This window comes from Syngnathus acus, chromosome 11 (genome assembly GCF_901709675.1).
Source record: "Syngnathus acus chromosome 11, fSynAcu1.2, whole genome shotgun sequence".
NCBI lineage: Eukaryota > Metazoa > Chordata > Actinopteri > Syngnathiformes > Syngnathidae > Syngnathus > Syngnathus acus.
The window spans coordinates 6,927,343-6,945,697 of NC_051096.1; the positions used below are offsets into that span (position 1 = coordinate 6,927,343).

The following is an 18,355-nucleotide window of genomic DNA, read 5'->3' on the forward strand; positions in this document are numbered from 1 at the left end:
TGTTAGTGGTTTTTGCGCTGGCCGTGGAGCAGCTCTACAACCTCTGCAGAGTCCTTGAGCCTCAAGGATCTAATTTTAAACCTCTTGAAAATTGTTTGCGAAAAAAAGTTATAATTTAATTTGAAAGTCTGTGCAGTCCAATGCCATTGATTGGAATGTTGTTGTAGTTTTAGCTAGGCTGATCTACAACTCCGGCACAGTAGACGGCGCTAATTCGCCTCAGACGCTCAATGCAAACCCCAAGAAAGAAGATGTAGGAAACGAAGAAGAATTGTGTACGTAAGCAAAGACGAGGGTGAAAAAACGTTACAAGGGTCACGAAAGGAAGCAACTTGTTGCCACTGCAGACACCGTGCTTTCAAAAAGAACGATGCCGTCGTACGAGGAGCAACTTTGTCGAGTGAGAGAAGAGACCGATCGACAAAGACAACCCGTTACAGCCGGAACATCACGTGATCAAACCCGGAAATCAGGTCGGTAAACTTCCTGTTTATGTTTTTTTTTTAAACAACTTTATTGATACATTGACACTGACAAAGACCTAAATTACATGTATTTGAGTATGCAAGCAATAAACAAATAAAGTAAACGGTTATTTTTATGACAAGAAAAACTATATAATTGAAGAAATAAGGTGCATTTGAATCAAATTGGACGTTTAAATTTACACACAATAGAGCAGAGCCAATATAGAACATTTAAAATGCACTTATTTACAGCTCCATGGTGGGATGATTCATTTTGATTATAATGATTCCTTTTCATAATTTAAATTTTGTCAAACACTTGGAGAATCTCTTCCATATCCTATTGGACTTTTATTGTTCAAACTACGTTTGTCGTTGCTCATGTCCTGCAGATGTCCAGCAGGAGGAGGTTCCCACTGTGGAGCGAGAGGATGCACAGCTCCTCCATATTAAAGAGGAAGAAGAGGAAGCTGACATCAGCAAGTTGCCACTGATCATTGTCGTCGTGAAGGACGAAGACGACCAACCACCCCATCCAAGCCGTAAAGGAGCACCGTCAGATGACCTTTTAGCTACACTGTCAGACAGCGACGAGATGGAAGAACCTTTAAGGCGCGGCACAGACTGTCGAGATGACGACAAACTGCTGAATAGCTCAGAAAAGGACACAACTGTGAACGAGAAAACTTCCCAAACACACAGTAGACGATGTGCAAGTAAAGAACATTTCAGTTGCTCCGTTTGTGGTAAAAAAGCGACTAAAAAGTCCAACCTGGTAAAACACATGAAAATACACACAGGAGAAAAGCACTTTTGTTGCTCAGTTTGCGGTAAAACATTCTTTCAAAAGGAAAATATGATCAAACATATGAGAACACACGTGGAAGAAAAACCCTTTAGTTGCTCAACTTGTGGTAAAACATTCTCCAGAAAGGACTCGGTGAAGTCGCACATGAGAGTACACACGGGAGAAAAACCTTTCAACTGCTCATTGTGTGATAAAAAATTCTCTCATAAGGAAAGTTTGGTTGCACACACGAGAACACACACAGGAGAAAAACCCTTTCGTTGCTCAGTTTGCAGAAAGGAGTTTTCAATGAAGTCAGATATGGTCATACATGTGAGAATACACACAGGCGAAAAGCCCTTCAGTTGCTCACTTTGCAATAAAACATTCATTCAAAGGGCAAATATGATTAAACACATGAGAGTACATACAGGTGACAAGCCCTTTAGTTGCTCCATTTGTGCTAAAGCGTTTACTCAAAAGTCAGATATGGTTAGACACATGAGAATACACACGGGAGAAAAACCTTATAGTTGTTCAATTTGTTTTCGAGGTTTTGCTCATCGTGAAAGTTTAGCTGTACACATGCGGACACACGACAAAGGGACAAAAATGGCTTGACAGCAATTCCCTGCAGTACTGGCGAATTGTAAATTCATGCAAATTATGGTTGATGCAGTGAACAAACAATTTTTTCCAAATATTTATTTTCCCTCATACCGACACTAGAGGGCGGTATTGTCTGGGAAGAAAAGATTCTTTTTTTTTTCATGACATTTATTCTGTTTTTTATGGTCGACAAATGAAACCCGATACATTTGTGTGCACCCCACGCAGAAAAGCGAGTTGTAAAATATATATTTGAGTTGAATCACTATTGTTAATCAAATCTTTCATTCATTGTTGTCCCAAATGAGATGCACTGATTCTTGAAGATGAAAGCGCAGCAATCCCAAAGTATTTATTACTCTTTTATATGTTGAATCAATGAGAAATACTAAAATATGCAGCTATTATTTTTGTCCACCATTGACACTGTAGTATCTGTGATGTTAAATGTGTGTGTTGCTTAAAAAGTCGGGCGGGCCTGGCTTGTTGACTGATTTTAAGGTCAGCAAATGAGGGTATAGCGAGATTGGCTGTTGTTTGGTTAAACCAGTCTCTGTGTTGAGTGAGTCGAGGATAACGCTAGATCTTCACGATTCTTTTGTCCGATAAAGCAATTGAAAGTGTTTAAGCGTGTGTGCTTATCCTCCTTATTTTTTGGATAGAGAGAAAGCAAATCATACAAAGGATAAGCACAGTTAAAAAACAAAAAACAAAACGTAAGCAAGAATATAGCGAGTGCAAAGACAGAAGTGGCTTCAAGGTTCTACATGACCCAAAGTGAGAAAATGCTGCCACAGATGACCATTGCGATGGAGAGCTGGATGGATGTGGCACTGTTACATCCATCGGTGGTACAACAGGTAGTAGTTAGTGAGAATTCAAAAGGGAGGTTAACTCCGATGGTGTCTTCACTGAATGTTTGGTTGCACAACAATGGGGATAGGCAGCCCGTAATTATTATGGGGTCCTCCGATCTCTCACCAAATTCTGAAACAGGCATTACATAAAGAAAAAAAAAAAATCAATGACTGAATTTCGACAGTTGCTTTCCAATTAACCTGCAAGTGGATGTTAAATCTGTTGTCCAATCAGATTTCAAAATCCCCCCCTTTTACCAATTTCTTCTCAAATATCTTTGGAATCTGATATAATCCAAATGAAAAAAAAAAGAAGTCTCTTTACCGAGTAGGCCACGGAAGCACTGATCGTTTGCAGAAGCACATGTGACATCTTCCCCCGACGAACATCGGTCCACTGTATCAATGGGGCACTCACGGCAGTCCAGGCCGTGTCCTATTCAATGAGAAACATGGAAGAAAAAGTATTTAGGTCCAAAAGGATTGTGCTCTTATAGGTGTCCGTCATTTTTGCATCTGATATGTCTCGCCAAAAAGTTCTGGTTTTGTTTTGTCTTGTCTTGTCAACATGCAGTTTGGCAAATTCAATTCATGTGGCTTAAAAAAAAGGTTTTGGAATAGCCATTTACACAGCCAAATCATTTGAATTAGTATGTCTGAACTCTGAAATAAATACAACTATTAACTAGTATACAAATATACTTAATTGTACAGTATGAATGTTTAAAATCTTTGGTGTTCCTAGCAAGGCTGAGGCTAATTCGATTTTTATAGAAGGTGATACAGAAGATACAATCTTTTTTTTTTAAATCATTCTAAAAAAAAAAAAAAAGAAGATAAGCGAGCATCAACACTAACTACTTTCTTTGTCAGTTACTATCAGCTTACCAAGTGCTACAATAGTAGCCAGGAGAATTGCTGTTTTCCCAAAATTAGTCATGGTGTTCCCGTGATAGTCACAAGATGGATGGGCAGTAGTTAAATGGGTTCTGAATTTGACAAAGAGATGGTTTATATACTCTTTTGATAAGGCCACCAGCCAAAACACATTCACAAAAAAACGTGGCACTTCAGGTTTCACCAACTAATATGAAAGTGAAATACAAAATAGTTGTAGAGGGAGCGGGGTTAAAACAAAACGTTTTTCAGTTCAACCAAGTTGCTTGGGAGAGAATCCAGGATAAACAAACACACAAACAAATATGTGTCTCTTCAAGTTTTCAGCGTCTATCATTAAGAACTGAAGATAATTAAAATTAAAAAAAACGATGCCATCTTTTTGTTGGCAGCCTGCTGCATGACCTCTGCTATCTCACCTTTTTATGGTTATTTAATGTTCAGTGTACATCATGTGGACTCATTGTTGCAATGTCAGACTTTTGCAGATGGTAAGGCACTGACAGAGTCAAATTTTAGATTTTGGAATAGAAAAATTAATTTACCCTCTAACTATACAAGAGTGTGTTTTTGGAAGAAAAAATACTCATATACCAGTCAGTATTTTTATTAGAACCTGATTTATTTGGAGTTTTATAGCACACAGTATAACATGTACACCCCATTGTAGATTTTTTGTGCACACCAAATAGAAAAGCAGAGCTGCACTTTATTTATTTCTCAGTCAACACTTATCTTGATAATTAAGGTTTATGTATTTTCTTTGTTGTGCAAAATGTAATTGCTGCAGGATCAGTTCATTGAAATATTATTTTCCCAATACCTTTGAACAATTGAAAGCGTGGGTTGATGGGGAATGAAGAGGCAAAGAGTGCAAAAAAGGAAAGACCTGGTTTGTATCATAAAATATATCAAGGGCCTTACATGGCCCATAGTAAAAAAATGGCTACGCAGACGGCCATTGTCAAGGAGAGCTGGACAGATGCGGCATTGTTACACAGGTCAGTGTTACAACACTCGAGCGTAGCGGCAAAAGAATTTTCGAGGACGCTCCCATTCACCACAGGACCGCACTGGGTTGATTCCGTGCAGCCGCGGAAACACAAGCTGATTGAGCCCGATTCACCACCATTGAAATCTGAAATAAGCATTACAGAATACATTGATCAAATAGAGTAAACCACATTAAAAAAAGCAAAAAACAAAATTAGAATACAAATAAATAATAAATCTGCTTACCTAGACTTCCACGATAGCAGCTTTGGGTTGCATTATCACAAGTGATGTCCCTGCCAAACAGACATGTGTCTAATATGGTAATGGGGCACCGGCGGCAGGTCAGGCAGTGAGCTGTTCAGTGATAAAAAAAAAAGAAAGAGTCGTCAAGAGTTTCTTTGGTATTTTTATGTAGTTACCCTCATATTGTAGGTGGTTGTTGGCCAAAGAACAAAAGACAAAATATTCATGTTGTAAAAAGATGTCTGTGTCACACTTTAAGATTGGTTGCTTGCTTGATTAATTACTTGATTGATTGATTGATTGATTGATTGATTGATTGGGAAAAGACGCAAGAGCACCAAGAGAGAATACAAATGAGTCAAGAATCAAACCCAGAACATTGTCATTTTTATATCTGGGTTGATAATCTGAAGAATGGAGCTGTTCATCGCCTACAACCCGCCTCATACACTGAAATGTGTTACTACATTTTTAAATGGGCAATTCAGGGTCATTCATCCTTTTTGACATAAGGTGGAATACAAAAGAAGGCTAAATTCGCATTAGCCGCTTTACCTCTCAGTTCCTATCAACTTACCAGCTGCTACAATCGTAGCCAGGAGAATTGCTGTTTTCCAAAAGTTGTTCATCATGATATACCTGTGGTTACAAGGACGGCGAAAACCAAAATAATCATTTCGGGTCACGCTAAACTTAAGGTAGAAAAATGAGCAACCACTTTACAAGTCAATCTAAGTTGCACGTCAGCAAAAATGTGACCCTTCAGGTTTCTGTACTTGTCATCAGTATGAATGCAAAATTCTCAGTCACTCCCACTTGTAGTTTGTTATGCAAGTTGTTATGACTACACCAAATAAAAATACAAACCAATTAAGAGCAGTCTGGCCTTGATTTATGCAACATTCCGTGTGATAACGCATTTTTAATATAAAACATAGTTTCAGTTCGTTTTTATTTCCTGGCCGAGCCTATTGCAATTGAGATGGCGTACACCCTAGACGAATTGTCAGCCAATCACAGTTCTTCAAGATTAGGATTTGAATTGCAATCACCATATCTATTGAATGTTTTTATTTTCACATCATGGATTTCAGTTCTGACATTTGAATAAAGGATAAATAAAAAAACGTGAGGTTTACGAGCTCAATGTTTCCCTAAAACATTTCATTGATCGATTATAATGTCAACAGTACAATAGTCCTATACTGTATTTTTTTTTGGTAAGCTTACAACGTCCGAGGATTTTTCCCACGGTTAGTGCTACACTATCATAATTGAGTGGCTGCATCACAACAAGCTTCCCCACGCCGAGGCCAGGACGGCGGCCCCGATGGCGGCGGCGAGCGTCATCCTGGCCGACGGGGCTCCGCTCGTCTGGACCGGGTTGCACCCATCCGTAGAGCAGCAGTCCACTCTGGCTTCAAAGGCCACGCCCAGCAGAGTGGCGTTGGTGGTCATGTTGCAGCTGGCCTCCTCGATGCAACCCTGCGTGTTGAAGCCCACCGAGGACGAGATGGAAGCGAAAGCTGGCGGGGAGCCAAAGGTCACGCTTGAGTGATGCTGTGGGTGGATGGCGATTTATAACCTCAAAAAAAAAAAAGGACTTACTTGCTTTTCCTGTGAAGCACTGAGAGGTGTTGGTGGTACACTCTACATTGGTGGAGGACAGACAGAAACCCAGCAAACCAAAGGAGCACTGGTTGCATGTGAGGGACTCCACTGGAACAAATTAAATGTTTTAAGTCATCAAATAGGATATTGAGTTGCGACTCCAGGATGTGCACATTTGATCATTTGCCCGTCATCTCTGCTTTCACAGTATTCTAACCCACCTTATAAAATTCTCATTAGCAAAAAATTTGTAAGCAATATCAATAAAATAAAATGTAAAAAAAAAATCTAAATAACTTAATTTGCTTTATTTTTTAAATGCATTCTGAGGAATTAAATTATAAATATTTAGACAAAATGGTATCTTCTTACCAAGCATGAAGCATGCAAGTGCTGAGATGACTCCGATAAGAATCCTGCCCATCTTTGCCGTGTTCTTGGTTAAGGCCTCACAAAATCCTTTCCAATGGTCTTCAGTCACCTTCTCAGGTGTCAAGTGGGAAAAGTGATCAACCTGTTTGAGAGAAGGGTTTTATCCCCTCCAAAACAGGTGGGTCAGTATAAGGGGAGGGGGTAACAGGGTGCGGTTTCATCACCTTTTGTGTTCTTTGCTGTGAGTCACTGAGAACATTGGAATGCCAGGGGATTGTTGAACAAAGCACATAAGAAAATAAAGTAAATCAAAATGCATACAGTGAAATCCAAGATGCTTCCATCCCTCCCTTCTCTAATACGTACCATTGTATCCTGAATTTTTATAGAAGAAAAAAAACCTCCCATGTAGTTTCAACAACAAAAGGTATGGCTGATGCAGTTATGTAGAAATGATGTTTTTTTTCTTTATGGAAATTTACATGATGCATGATTCATTCAAAAAATTGTTTTAACATCAGTGGAAGAGTTATTCACTTGGAATGAACATAGAGGGAAGGTTGCTCTCAGGGGGGGGATGCTAAACAGGCAAGACAGGTTCTTCCCGTTGACGAGTGGGCCCAGCGAAACTGCAACTTGCACAAAAATGGCCCTTTCCAATTTAAAAGACTTTATTTGCATGTTTTTTAATGATACAATCTTACATGAGCCATTTCAGATAATTATCAAATACACGAGTGCACTCAAGATAAATGTGTCCACTTTTGGTTAATCTGATTCATAAATTTGAATTTAAGTCAACATCTCATTCTGGCAAATTCTTGCAATCAATGTCAACCTTTTACAACTTCCCCATATAGTTACATGCTGAGCCTACCAATACAAAAAAAATAAAGGCTAAATCTTGATCAGTTTTGACAAGATGGATGAAAGGAGGACTGAGGCAATTTAGACAAGAAATCAGCTAGAGCCATTGAAATGCTTTGGAAACAGTCAATACGATAAAAAAAAGAACAGTCCTCTTGGGTGTATGGATAATACGAGACTCGTTACACCAGCATGTTGGCCATAAGCAGGGCGCTGATGGTGGCAAGGACCAGCGGCCCAGTCGAGATTCTCGGTGCGGAGTTGCACAGGTTGCTGTTGCAACAAGTCTTGGTCATCTTGTAGATGGTGGTGTTGGTGTTGGAGGGGAAATTCACATCATGGGTTTTATTACAGTCAGCCTTCACAAGGCATCCCTTCATGGAGACGGCCACAAAGCCAGCTGAGGGACGACAACCGCGTTTGTTAGCGCCAACATGGCAGGAGCAATTGCAAATGAAAAAATGCAGCAGAAAATCCAGTTGAAATATGCTGAACTCAAAAAAAAAAAAAAAAAGTCGCATGTGACACTTATTAGCATTTGAAAATGTTAAGGTGTGTAAATCAGAACTGGTGACAAAAACCTGAATTTGTCAAATTGTTGGCAGAGATTTAAAAAAAAAAAAAACAACAAAAAAAAAAAACCAGGAGTTTGTCTTAACACTTAAATTAAAATTGTACAATCTGTCTGCATGAAATCCTTTCGGGTCTCATTCCAGAAGCCAGTGAGTAACAGCAGCTCGACAACAGAAACTGCTTCTAAGAATTCTTTTAGTACCTGCTTTGCCGTTGCCGCTGTAGCAATGCTCCCCCGCCTGACAAGTGATCTTCTTGGTGACGCACAGGTTCCAGAAGCCAATTTTACATTCGTAGCACTCCAGAGCCTGGCCTGAAAAGGACAATGATTCATGCACATACCAAAAAACTCATTAAAAGTAGCGGCAATTTTAACAGCCATCATCAAAATTGGTGCAATAGCAATTTATAATCACAAGCCATGTGCATATTTTAATACAAACGGTGCAGCAACAAATATAGACAGACACCGTAACAAAATTCACAGGCATATATTCTTTCCCCCCCAAACATTATGAACATCTGTTTCTACTCATATCATATCTACGAGAAAACGGAAGTCTTATTTGAATAAGACAAATTGTTCTTGTGTGACAACTTGTACAACTGATGTTATCTAGGACGCAATGTTCCGGTTGACACGTGAACACACCTTAACTCTACAGTATGTGTCATGTACTGTCACTGTGACATAATGATAGTTTATTTGGTACCCTTATGCATCCAAACGTTCTCAGATGTGGCAAAAGGAAATCTTTCACGAACAAAGGAGTTTATGAAAACAGCTGACGACATTAAATATCAGAGTCGGTGGCTTTTGGTAGTGATGACTTTATTTACACATACACGCACAAAAAAACACAGCCCCACCCTAGTTTTGTATCTTTACAATGCTGGCTAACGAGTTTGTCACCCTTCCAATTTCTTGTCAAACCAGAAGTATGAATGGATGAGAAAACCACTGCCCCCACCCCCTCGTCACCGCTGCCAAATCTCAAACAATATTACTATACATTACTTCTGATTTGAAATTTAAACGTTAATTTAGCCCTGACATTAGTCGTTGGCACAAGAAGTTTTTTTCTTTATCTTCAAGGACACATCGTGCTACTCGAATGTTGCAACAATCAAACATTGTTAAAGCTTGTATTTTCAGGGAACTTCCCAAGTTTGTGCCCAAGTTTCATTGTTCTAGACATTGCATGCATGAACCTTTCCAGCAGCAGAAAGACTATAAAAACAAGGAGACAAATTCTCTCCTGTGAGTTTTGTTTTGTTAAACAGCTCTGTATTTTCTTAGCAACTGTGGGAAACGGGAAATGAGGGCAAACAATGGCCAACTCGTTGACTGTAAACTAACAAAGAACTGCTACAAAAAATACTTTTGAGTCCAACTTGACACAAAACACAAGGAAGTCAGAGTGATAAAGACTGGCATGAGCTGAAAGGTTTCAAGATAAATACGCAGAGTTAGGTGTGGGTTGTAAATAGCGGTTGTTTTCATTAGGGTTTGGCATACATGACACGTTCCAGCAGAAATAGCCTCGTTATAGGTGTGTACAATAATTGGATGTTAAATAAACATACCAGAAGTTACCCATCCATCATATTACAGTCTTCCAAATTTGAGTGTGGCTTGCATTGTTGTAATATTTTGAAATGCCAGCTTCATCTTTCTTTTGTTAGTCAAATGAAATGTAAATATAGTTTGTGATGAATCTATAAATTTAATGAAATGTAAATGTTCAGTCCCATTATAAAATATAGTAGTTCGGCCATCGCAGATTTTTAAGAGGTGACATCGTTTTGCTGTTTTATGTCTTAAATGACAAAAATCATTACTTTAGTGCCATCTTGTGGCCAGTTAGTGTCATTTTCAAGCGAGTTTCGTTTGAGTATCCAAAAATAGTTTTTTGTCGCCCTCTTGTGGCAGAATACCGTAAGTTAGAGCCAGAAATCAGTCTTATAAACGGCAAAAGGAAAAAATAAATAATGAAATAACCCTTTTGGGGATTCTGCGCGATTAAACTCCTTTCAAAGATGAGTTGAAGGTCACAATCGCAGTCTAAAGTGGTTATTTTGTTGGATGAATAGATTTCATTGTACCCTTCCACTCAAAGCACAAAAACAAACCACATCATAGCCAAGACGCACGCCTCCATGTATCAAAATATTTTCTTTGTAGCCAAACCCGAGACAGATTGGCAATGGGAGAGCTCAAGAACCCCAGTTTAAAAATGAAACAAGACATCTGTATGTATCTGGAAATATTTCAGTGGCCTGTGACACGTTGACAAGAAACTAAAAATCAACCGGGGAGTCATTGGAAAAGGACATTTTCTAAAACTACAGCCTTAATGTGCAATTATCACCTTCAGTCACAGCTATTTGAGCGGCATGTTATTGGAGCTAAAGGTTAAACAAAACACCCAAAAAAAACCTCAAGGTCGCAGCGGGCTGGGTGGGCCTGAAACAGGATACAAATAATGCCATGGGAACAAAGAGGAACAATGTTACCAAAAACACAATAGCTGAAGAACAAACACAACTTGTGTTGTGGACTCTGCAAATCCTCTGTGGAACTGGAATTTGGGACACCAGCCTCATCTGTTATGAGGTGAGGAATTTCTCACGAGATGGTCTGACAAGTTGGGACGTGATTCAATCTTTCTCGGGAAACATCCTTGCTGCCTCACCCCAGTACGTGAGAAATTGTATTAGGGCAAAATAGAGGTGCCGTGACACGTTATACCGCAAAATGAGTGGGCCCTACGAATCCTGCTTAGAAGCAAGCACCATATAAGACTTTAAAAGAAATGAAACCTGTTGATGAAGAAATGTAACAGCTGGCTCATTTGTAATTATTCTACAGAAAATTGCCCATTTAATTGAAGAAGAAAACAATAAGCACCATGAAAATCCATGGCAACAACTTCAAAAGACAAAAAAATAAAAATAATCAAGTGAATGTCAAGTGGCGTGACCAGTAAGCATGTGATGTGATTCTTATCACATTAAGATCCAAAGCCTAACTTTTCTTCTTTTTTTTTTCCAGTAGTGGAAAATATGCCAGTTTAATTTCATTTCCTGTCATAAAGCCTTGCCAGTCTGTGCGTGTTGCACTTTGTAAACAAGTGTAGCTTTTATTTTTGGGTGTGCCTCTGGTCAGTGTCCAATTTGTCCCTCTTTTAGGCCCTCGGCTCGGCCCCACCCTCCCCTGGCAAACTGCGTGCACACTCCGGATATGTATCACACACACACTTCAAAATTATGAAATAAAGTGTCTATTTGAGGTACTCATTTTTTGTGTGTGTGTGTTTTTTTTTTTTTTTAAGTATGTTAATTGGACGCGCATTTGCTTAATTCCACAATAGTCATGGAAATGAGGGGGAAACGGAAACACGCCTGCGGGCAATTTGTAACGAACGTCAAACACATGACAAAAGTCTTAAAAATACTTTTTTTTTCAACTTATTTCCCTCCGTGTAAATGAGTAAAAGACTAAATTTCTTACCGAGTGCAAAGCAGACTCCCAAGGCGAAAATCTGGACAAGAATTCGATTCATGTTGATTGACAAGATGTCGAAGAGCTGTCAACCTGCGTGCACACAGACCGTTAGAAATAAAACTTTTTTCTTCCACCATCGCCTCATTTATAATCTTCCACCCCCCATCCCAGCCTTACCGTTATCCAATGAGAAGAGAGAGGTCTTGTGTGCAGAGCAAAGCACTTTTTTCCCTCCTACCCACCAGCCTAAAAGGATCCACCTGCGATGGTGTGACGTCACGCTGGGAAATAGGCGTTTTCCACGCGATCTGACTTAGTCACAAAGGCACAAAAAAATTCCACTGGCTTCTATTAAGAGGATGTGACCTCATGTTATCGTTTGATAAAAGCAAATGTCACGAGTTAGCAGAGGTGTGTCGTCAAAAAGAGTACACGTCAGAATAATTATATTTAAATGATAAATAGTCTTTCAAATAATTACCGTCTATTTAACTGTTAGATGCCGACTAAATGTCAAATAGTCAAAAGAATAAAATGAGTGCAGCCTAATTAAAATATTGCCTAACAATATCATATGATAAAAAATGATGTCGTGAAAAAATGCCACAAGAATTATTATTCAATCCATCAGTGCACTTCATTCTGCTAGATGTGCCTATTTTGGCCACCAGAAACTTCCTAACCTCCATGACTACTAAAATGAACTTTGGATTTACCAGCGTAAATCAAAAATGACCATTTCTGATGAAATACAGTTAAATTGGATGCAATTTGTGATAAACATGTGACAAACCAGACAACAATGTGCATGCAGTGTTTCATGCGAAGGAGGCCTTAGTCAGGTGGTGTCGTCGGCTTGTATCACATAACACAGGGTGGGGGGGCTCAGGGATGTTTTTAACCCAAACAATAGCATTATCCAGATCATGTTATGTACAATGACATTTGAACACCACTTGGTCAGCCTGATTCAGTTAATAGTGCAGCCGACATCACAAAACTCCTGAAGACTATCAGCCGGCAATCATGAAAATATACAAAATATCAATTTTGGGGTCAAATGAGTGTTTTTGTAACATTTGAGAAGAGGAGCCAATCCGAGTTGTCGTTGGGAGAGAGGCAAAGTACAGCTTGGACAAGGTGCCGGTTGATTGAATGGAACATATAACAACATATTTACACTCCCATTTTTTTTTTTCTTTTCAAAGAGTCTGAGTCAGAGGAGTGAATCGTGTTTGCACATGAACCACAACATTGTTTTGGGGAGTTAATGTACACACTTCAAGACATTACTCATATGTGTCACGAGTTTTACTAAAGCAATGTACAACTTTGGCAAATATATCGTATTCTTCATATAGACATTCTAAAAAGAATGTCTATATGAATCCAACTTGAGTTTGAAGTAGGACACACCCTGCTGCTCTGATTTGCAGCTTCTATACTGCCCTCTTGTGGTCAAAATACGTACACCAGAACAAGCAGCATTGAAATGAATATTTTTAATTCCTCTTTCGTCGTATTTAATTGTTGCATTTTTGTATATCTTCACAAAATATAATACCTTTTCAGAATCAGATTCAGGCCTCAACAGGTTGGTATTCAATCTCAAGACTTTGTGTAGTAAGTCACATGAGCAGGCCTGGTCTTGCCTGACTTTGTTTGTCTTCTAAGTGCGTGTGTCACGCCCTATAAAGAACACCAAACATTTAGTCAATGACTGACAAGCGGAGTCTTGGCTGAAATAGTGATGGGGTCCTTCACATTTGTTTGTCCACATGACACTTCTGTGTCGGAGTTTAGGAAACTATGTCGTATCTACTCCCCGACATTATGTAACAACTCTCATCTTCTTGGAATTATTTGCTCAGGGAGAGGCTGCTTATGATGGTAAAATGCCTCACTGTTTGTCAAGACACATTTGTCAATGTGACTTGGAAATACAGCCTGAGGATGTATGAGAGGGAAAAATAATCTTGATTCCATCACAGTGATTACAGCTGAGGAATGCACATGAATACAGTAATAACCACATTTTGGGATAGTCTGGAAATAAAAACCCTTTTTCTCTTGCTTCACTGGAGAGGGGAATCCTCTTGGTAAGAGTTGTCGCCCCCAAAAAGTAGTCGTTGGAAACCCAGGCTGCTCCGAAAGCGGTTTGAGGTTTAGCTCGAGTCATTCTCCCCCCTGGAAAATCTGACAAGGCTTTGCCACACCAAACAACTCAGTCCTGCTACAGACAGGGAAATCCCATCTCATACACTCATGACTCCAATATTAAAGAAAGAAACCTTGGTTGTGATGGATTCTTTTTTTAAATGAGGACATTTAAGAAGTAGGGACAAAACGTATGAAAAGAAGAATCAACTTTTATTGAGATTTCAGAATCTGGTTCACCCTTCTCAAGTTGCACAGAGAAAAACAACAAACAGGAGTTCAAGTGTGGACACAAATAGGGATTCATTTGTGTGAAGTGAAACTTGAAAAATTCCAACTGAAAAGGAGAAAGGAAGAGCGAGGAGGGGAAATAAGAAGCGTTTGCCTCGATGTTTGGGAGGAAAAAAAAAACTAAAATGGCAGCTGGTGGTCTTGCCTATTGCTAACCCTAAAAAACAAATCAAGTTGCAGCAGTGAAATCAGTGCAGTGCTGCCGTGTCTTTACTATTTTCTTTTTGGAAGAAAACAGCTTTTGTTTTTATTGTGATGGTTTGTTGAAAAAGCTTCGCCTCAGATAAAGACCGGAAACTGGTGGAAAAGAGGTAGCGCATCCGGGATTGTTTAGTAGAATAGATTTAAAAATCACTCTACACTATTTGTTTAGCAAATGAAATTGAAATACAGCACCCAAGACAAAAGCATCTGTTTGTGCAAGCCATTTCCTGCTGGTTTCCAAATGCTAAATGGTGGCTTCATTCATATAAAATAAAATAAAAAAACTCAAATGAAATGTCAATTATGAGATGAGGGATGGTAGGATTGCGGAATCTTGGGGAAAACATTTACTGACAGCTAGCTTTGTTTGTTTTTATGATGTCTTCCCTAACAGTAGAAGCACACTAATTACTTCTCTATACCTTTAAGCAGATTTTCCATTTTGACAGCACAACAGCAAACATCTGCATGAACCAGTAATACGGCAAAAAATAAATCAGTTACTATACTATCTTTAAACTGCTGGCAGCCATGTTTGTGGGGTTTACTGAGGAGCGGACCACCAGTGAATCTTTACCAAACTGTGCCAACTTTTTTTTTTATTATTTGGAAACAGACTTTCTTTTTGGCACATTAGTTTGGTAAAGAGAGTACATAGGATACCAAATTACCAAAATGACTCACAAAAAGTGAAGGATATTAAGCTCTTGTGTGTAATTTTAGGAAAAACCTCAAATGCACATGAACTTTTACAGGTCAACTGCAAAAAGAAGTGAAGCGTTGAACAGTCGGACATGTGCATTCAAAGGGTTAGTTAAGTTGACCTGTAAAAGGTTGTGGTGCATTTTAAATTGAGCCGAAAGCGTCATATCCCCAACGTTTTGTGAGTGGTGTTTGTGGACCGGATACACATTTATGTGATGAAGACTATGGCTGTGCATTCACGTATCGCTCACACTCAGAATCATAATTATTACATGTTGATTTCATTTGCTTTAATCTAAACCCCCAAATAATACAGTCTTCAGAGCGGGGAGGGGTCATTTGTGGAACATTTTGGTAAACACAGGTGACCCCTCGCCTTTTTTTTTTGTCTTTTTTGTCAATGACCTTTGTTGTCTCGTCCGCTAGCGGATGGCTTTGACGGGACTCTTGAAGCTGGAGGCTGCTTGCAGCTGCAGCTGGTAGGCCATTGGGTGGATCTTGAACCCGTAAAGCCTGAAGAGATATGGGAGGGGCGAAGAGGGCGACAAACATCCTTGAGGATTGGATGAAACGCTTCTTGGCCAAGTAACAGCAAAAATGTGTTAGACAAAAGCCCGCGGGCAACATGCAACAAAAGCATTAGGGCTGAAATTGATGGGGCGCTGCAAACTGAAGTGCATTTAATCTATTTGCTCTTAGGGAGGGGTGTGCCTTCCCTTCCTTATGGGTTTCTTATGTTTGCCGTCTCGCTGCTCCAAAAGTGATACGACAATGAGTCAGGACTGCAATAAACTTGGGACAAACCACGTTAGCTTGGCTTATAAGCGCAACTTGTGTTTAGTATTTAAAAGTCAAATTAACAAAAAAAATCTTTGTGTTTTAACCCCTGCGGCTTAAACAACAATGTGACTTATTTGGGCTTTTTTTTTTTGATCCCAGTAATGTCCTATTCTATTCATCTTATTTAGTCTTCATTAACTCTTTGTGTGTAATACAAGTTCGGTAAAGCCATTCTACTAACCTCGGGACAAACTGATTGGCGGGTCTCTTGGGCCTGTTCTCGGGGTGAACCATGAACAACATGTGGGGGAAGCCGGTGCCAAAGTAGGCTCCGTCCGTGTGGTGGTGCCTGGATGATTTGGGTGTGTAGACGTCCATGCATTTAGGGCAGTAGAGTTTCACCATGGCCTCTCCTGGGATGTCTGACAGGCCTGTGGAGGACACCAGACAATGAAAAGCAGAAATTGGACCCGACGCGTTCTACATTTTGACAAGATCACGCTGCTACGAAAAACAATTACCCACTGGCTCTGTGTGGTCAAATATCATTTGAGCTAGATTTTGCCTCTCCACAACTAACTGAAGAAACGACACCAAAACCTTTACTAGTATGACAACTAGCAGGACTGCAATTATTCATGACATTGCCAAAATAAATGCAAGGCAAAAAAACCCAAAAAAACTTTTGTTTACTCACCAATGGGAAGCATAGTCTGATTCTCACAATAGACACGAGGACAGTAGCCAAAGTCACCCTGCTGATACTTCTCCAACTAAAACAAAACGGGAAATGAACACAATCAGCATTGTTGTAGAATCGGGGTCATTATATAACATAACATAGGAGTTTCCCCATTGAGGGAATAATAAAGGATTATCTTATCTTATAACATCCTCAAAAATGACCAACATCTAAGAATGGTACACATACATTTTGAAAGCCATTCTCCAAATCAATTTGATCCATCTCCCACTTCCTCTCAGGTAATGTTCACTCAGAGCCAGCATCCCCACATGCTTTTAATAACATTCCATCTCATCGAGAATGACAAAATGGAAAAATGGCTCGTGGAGTTCTCCGACACCAACCATTTGCGCAATGCCTCGATTGGTGAGGATGTAACGTGCGTGGATAAGGCCGTACAGCATCTCAGCCGCCTGCTCGATCAGGTCGCTCTGGTTGGGATTGTCTTCCAGCTCCTCATCTGCAAACACATTGGTAGTTAGGAGAGGAAACGGGGCAATAAGAGAATGCTTCTATTCGTTCATTAATACACATAACAGAGTATTGGAAGTAAAATAAATCCAGAGGTTCAATAGAAAATAAATGACAACATAATATATTTGAGTTAGGAACATTACAACAAAGCACCTGGCTCAAGGTCCAAAATCATGTCTAGAGCTTGACGGTAGTGGGGGACTTGCTCGTTGAGGCCCGTCAAGTTGAATTTGTCCTGGATATAGTCTTCGTCCACCTGCCACATAACGGAGGTCAAGTAAGAAGAAATCATTCCAAGAGTGAGACAGTGCGAAATATTCTGTTTTATGAACTGACTTGATTGAAAGAATCATACCTCGCAGAAAAATTCATTCCCCCTTAATCCACAGAACCAGGAGATCCATGACACTTCCTCTGAACTGCTCATCTCCGAAGACCTAAAGTGCAAACATTATTAATATCTTCAAATGTGTAAGAGTACATATTAATGAAGCAACACAGATGCAGATTCATTTAAAACCGGCAAAATGTTATTTCAGGAATACTGACGAGCTCGGGCTTGAGGCTAGGCTAATGGACGAGTTAGTTATGTTTTCCCCACTGTAATCACCAAGTCGCTTATATAAGCAAGAAGAACAAACTCTGAGATCTAATGAATTTGAATTTTAGCGTGCGGTCTTGAATTTATCAGGCATTTCTACACTACAGTTAGCCAGCGTTAGCTTATGATGCTAACATGAACTAGCAATAGAGCTGAACTAATATGGCACATCGTTGCAGTCCTCGGAAGAGTATCATTTCCGTGAATTAGTGAGAGTAGGTTTTCAACGTCTCGGTATTGATATGTAACAATTTATGTTAGCTTACCCAGTTTGGTAATGTTATTATGTAGCTGACAAACGCGACAGGTCAAAACAACGTAGCAAGCTATCGGCTTTAAATAAAATGGACACCAGCTCCTAGCTCAGGAGGTTCTTCCTCTACTTCCGGTACAGATTAAGTGAGCACTGCTGCCACACAGCGGCGAGTGCGAGTACTGCAGATTTGAAATAAAGCTGTGATGTCATGACATGTATATGACACATTAATTCGCTAAGCTTTTGTTATGCGTATCTATTGAACTGTTTAGTTACAAAAATGTAGTCCTGTTTTACGAGGTAATACATTAACGCTGCTGCCAATGAGATAAAAAGACATGTGTCTAATCTGCAC

At 39.6% G+C, this 18,355-nt stretch overlaps 3 protein-coding genes across 4 annotated transcripts; 1 reads left to right on the top strand and 2 right to left on the bottom strand.

The window, feature by feature from the left end:
• The first annotated feature begins 237 nt into the window (after positions 1–237).
• LOC119129877 (gastrula zinc finger protein XlCGF17.1-like) lies at positions 238–9,437 on the top strand. Of its 2 annotated transcripts, XR_005099313.1 has the most exons (3): positions 238–473; positions 860–2,156; positions 9,423–9,437. XR_005099313.1 is itself a non-coding variant. In XM_037263230.1 (2 exons), the coding sequence occupies exons 1-2, from the start codon at positions 371–373 to the stop codon at positions 1,873–1,875; spliced, it is 1,119 nt and encodes a 372-aa protein (XP_037119125.1). In that variant the 5' UTR covers positions 238–370; the 3' UTR covers positions 1,876–2,566. The 2 variants fall into 2 exon arrangements, 1 of the variants encoding a protein (XP_037119125.1); XM_037263230.1 differs by lacking the exon at positions 9,423–9,437 and having other exon boundaries at positions 860–2,566.
• On the bottom strand, positions 7,493–11,940 carry LOC119129880 (sperm acrosome membrane-associated protein 4-like). The gene is made up of 3 exons (XM_037263232.1): positions 11,794–11,940; positions 8,482–8,592; positions 7,493–8,106 (listed from the first exon to the last, which is right to left on the bottom strand). Exons 1-3 carry the CDS (start codon positions 11,843–11,845, stop codon positions 7,889–7,891), a joined length of 381 nt encoding a protein of 126 aa, XP_037119127.1. The 5' UTR covers positions 11,846–11,940; the 3' UTR covers positions 7,493–7,888.
• A 2,196-nt stretch (positions 11,941–14,136) lies between these two features.
• Positions 14,137–18,162, bottom strand: csnk2b (casein kinase 2, beta polypeptide). Its single transcript, XM_037264765.1, has 7 exons — positions 18,011–18,162; positions 17,499–17,580; positions 17,297–17,399; positions 17,014–17,129; positions 16,622–16,697; positions 16,166–16,355; positions 14,137–15,657 (listed from the first exon to the last, which is right to left on the bottom strand). The coding sequence occupies exons 2-7, from the start codon at positions 17,568–17,570 to the stop codon at positions 15,567–15,569; spliced, it is 648 nt and encodes a 215-aa protein (XP_037120660.1). The 5' UTR covers positions 17,571–17,580; positions 18,011–18,162; the 3' UTR covers positions 14,137–15,566.
• Positions 18,163–18,355: the final 193 nt, after the last annotated feature.

What these genes read in the sequence shown, in the direction of transcription:
- csnk2b (XM_037264765.1), bottom strand. Translation starts at nt 17,570, where the DNA reads ATGAGCAGTTCAGAGGAAGTGTCATGGATCTCCTGGTTCTGTGGATTA. An exon ending in GATTTTGGACCTTGAGCCAG is followed by an intron (nt 17,130 to 17,296) that starts GTGCTTTGTTGT and finishes ATGTGTTTGCAG; the next exon opens with ATGAGGAGCTGGAAGACAAT. An exon ending in ATCGAGGCATTGCGCAAATG is followed by an intron (nt 16,698 to 17,013) that starts GTTGGTGTCGGA and finishes GTTTTGTTTTAG; the next exon opens with TTGGAGAAGTATCAGCAGGG.
- LOC119129877 (XM_037263230.1), top strand. Translation starts at nt 371, where the DNA reads ATGCCGTCGTACGAGGAGCAACTTTGTCGAGTGAGAGAAGAGACCGAT. An exon ending in TGATCAAACCCGGAAATCAG is followed by an intron (nt 474 to 859) that starts GTCGGTAAACTT and finishes CATGTCCTGCAG; the next exon opens with ATGTCCAGCAGGAGGAGGTT.
- LOC119129880 (XM_037263232.1), bottom strand. Translation starts at nt 11,845, where the DNA reads ATGAATCGAATTCTTGTCCAGATTTTCGCCTTGGGAGTCTGCTTTGCA. An exon ending in GGGAGTCTGCTTTGCACTCG is followed by an intron (nt 8,593 to 11,793) that starts GTAAGAAATTTA and finishes TGTCCTTTTCAG; the next exon opens with GCCAGGCTCTGGAGTGCTAC. An exon ending in CAGCGGCAACGGCAAAGCAG is followed by an intron (nt 8,107 to 8,481) that starts GTACTAAAAGAA and finishes GTCGTCCCTCAG; the next exon opens with CTGGCTTTGTGGCCGTCTCC.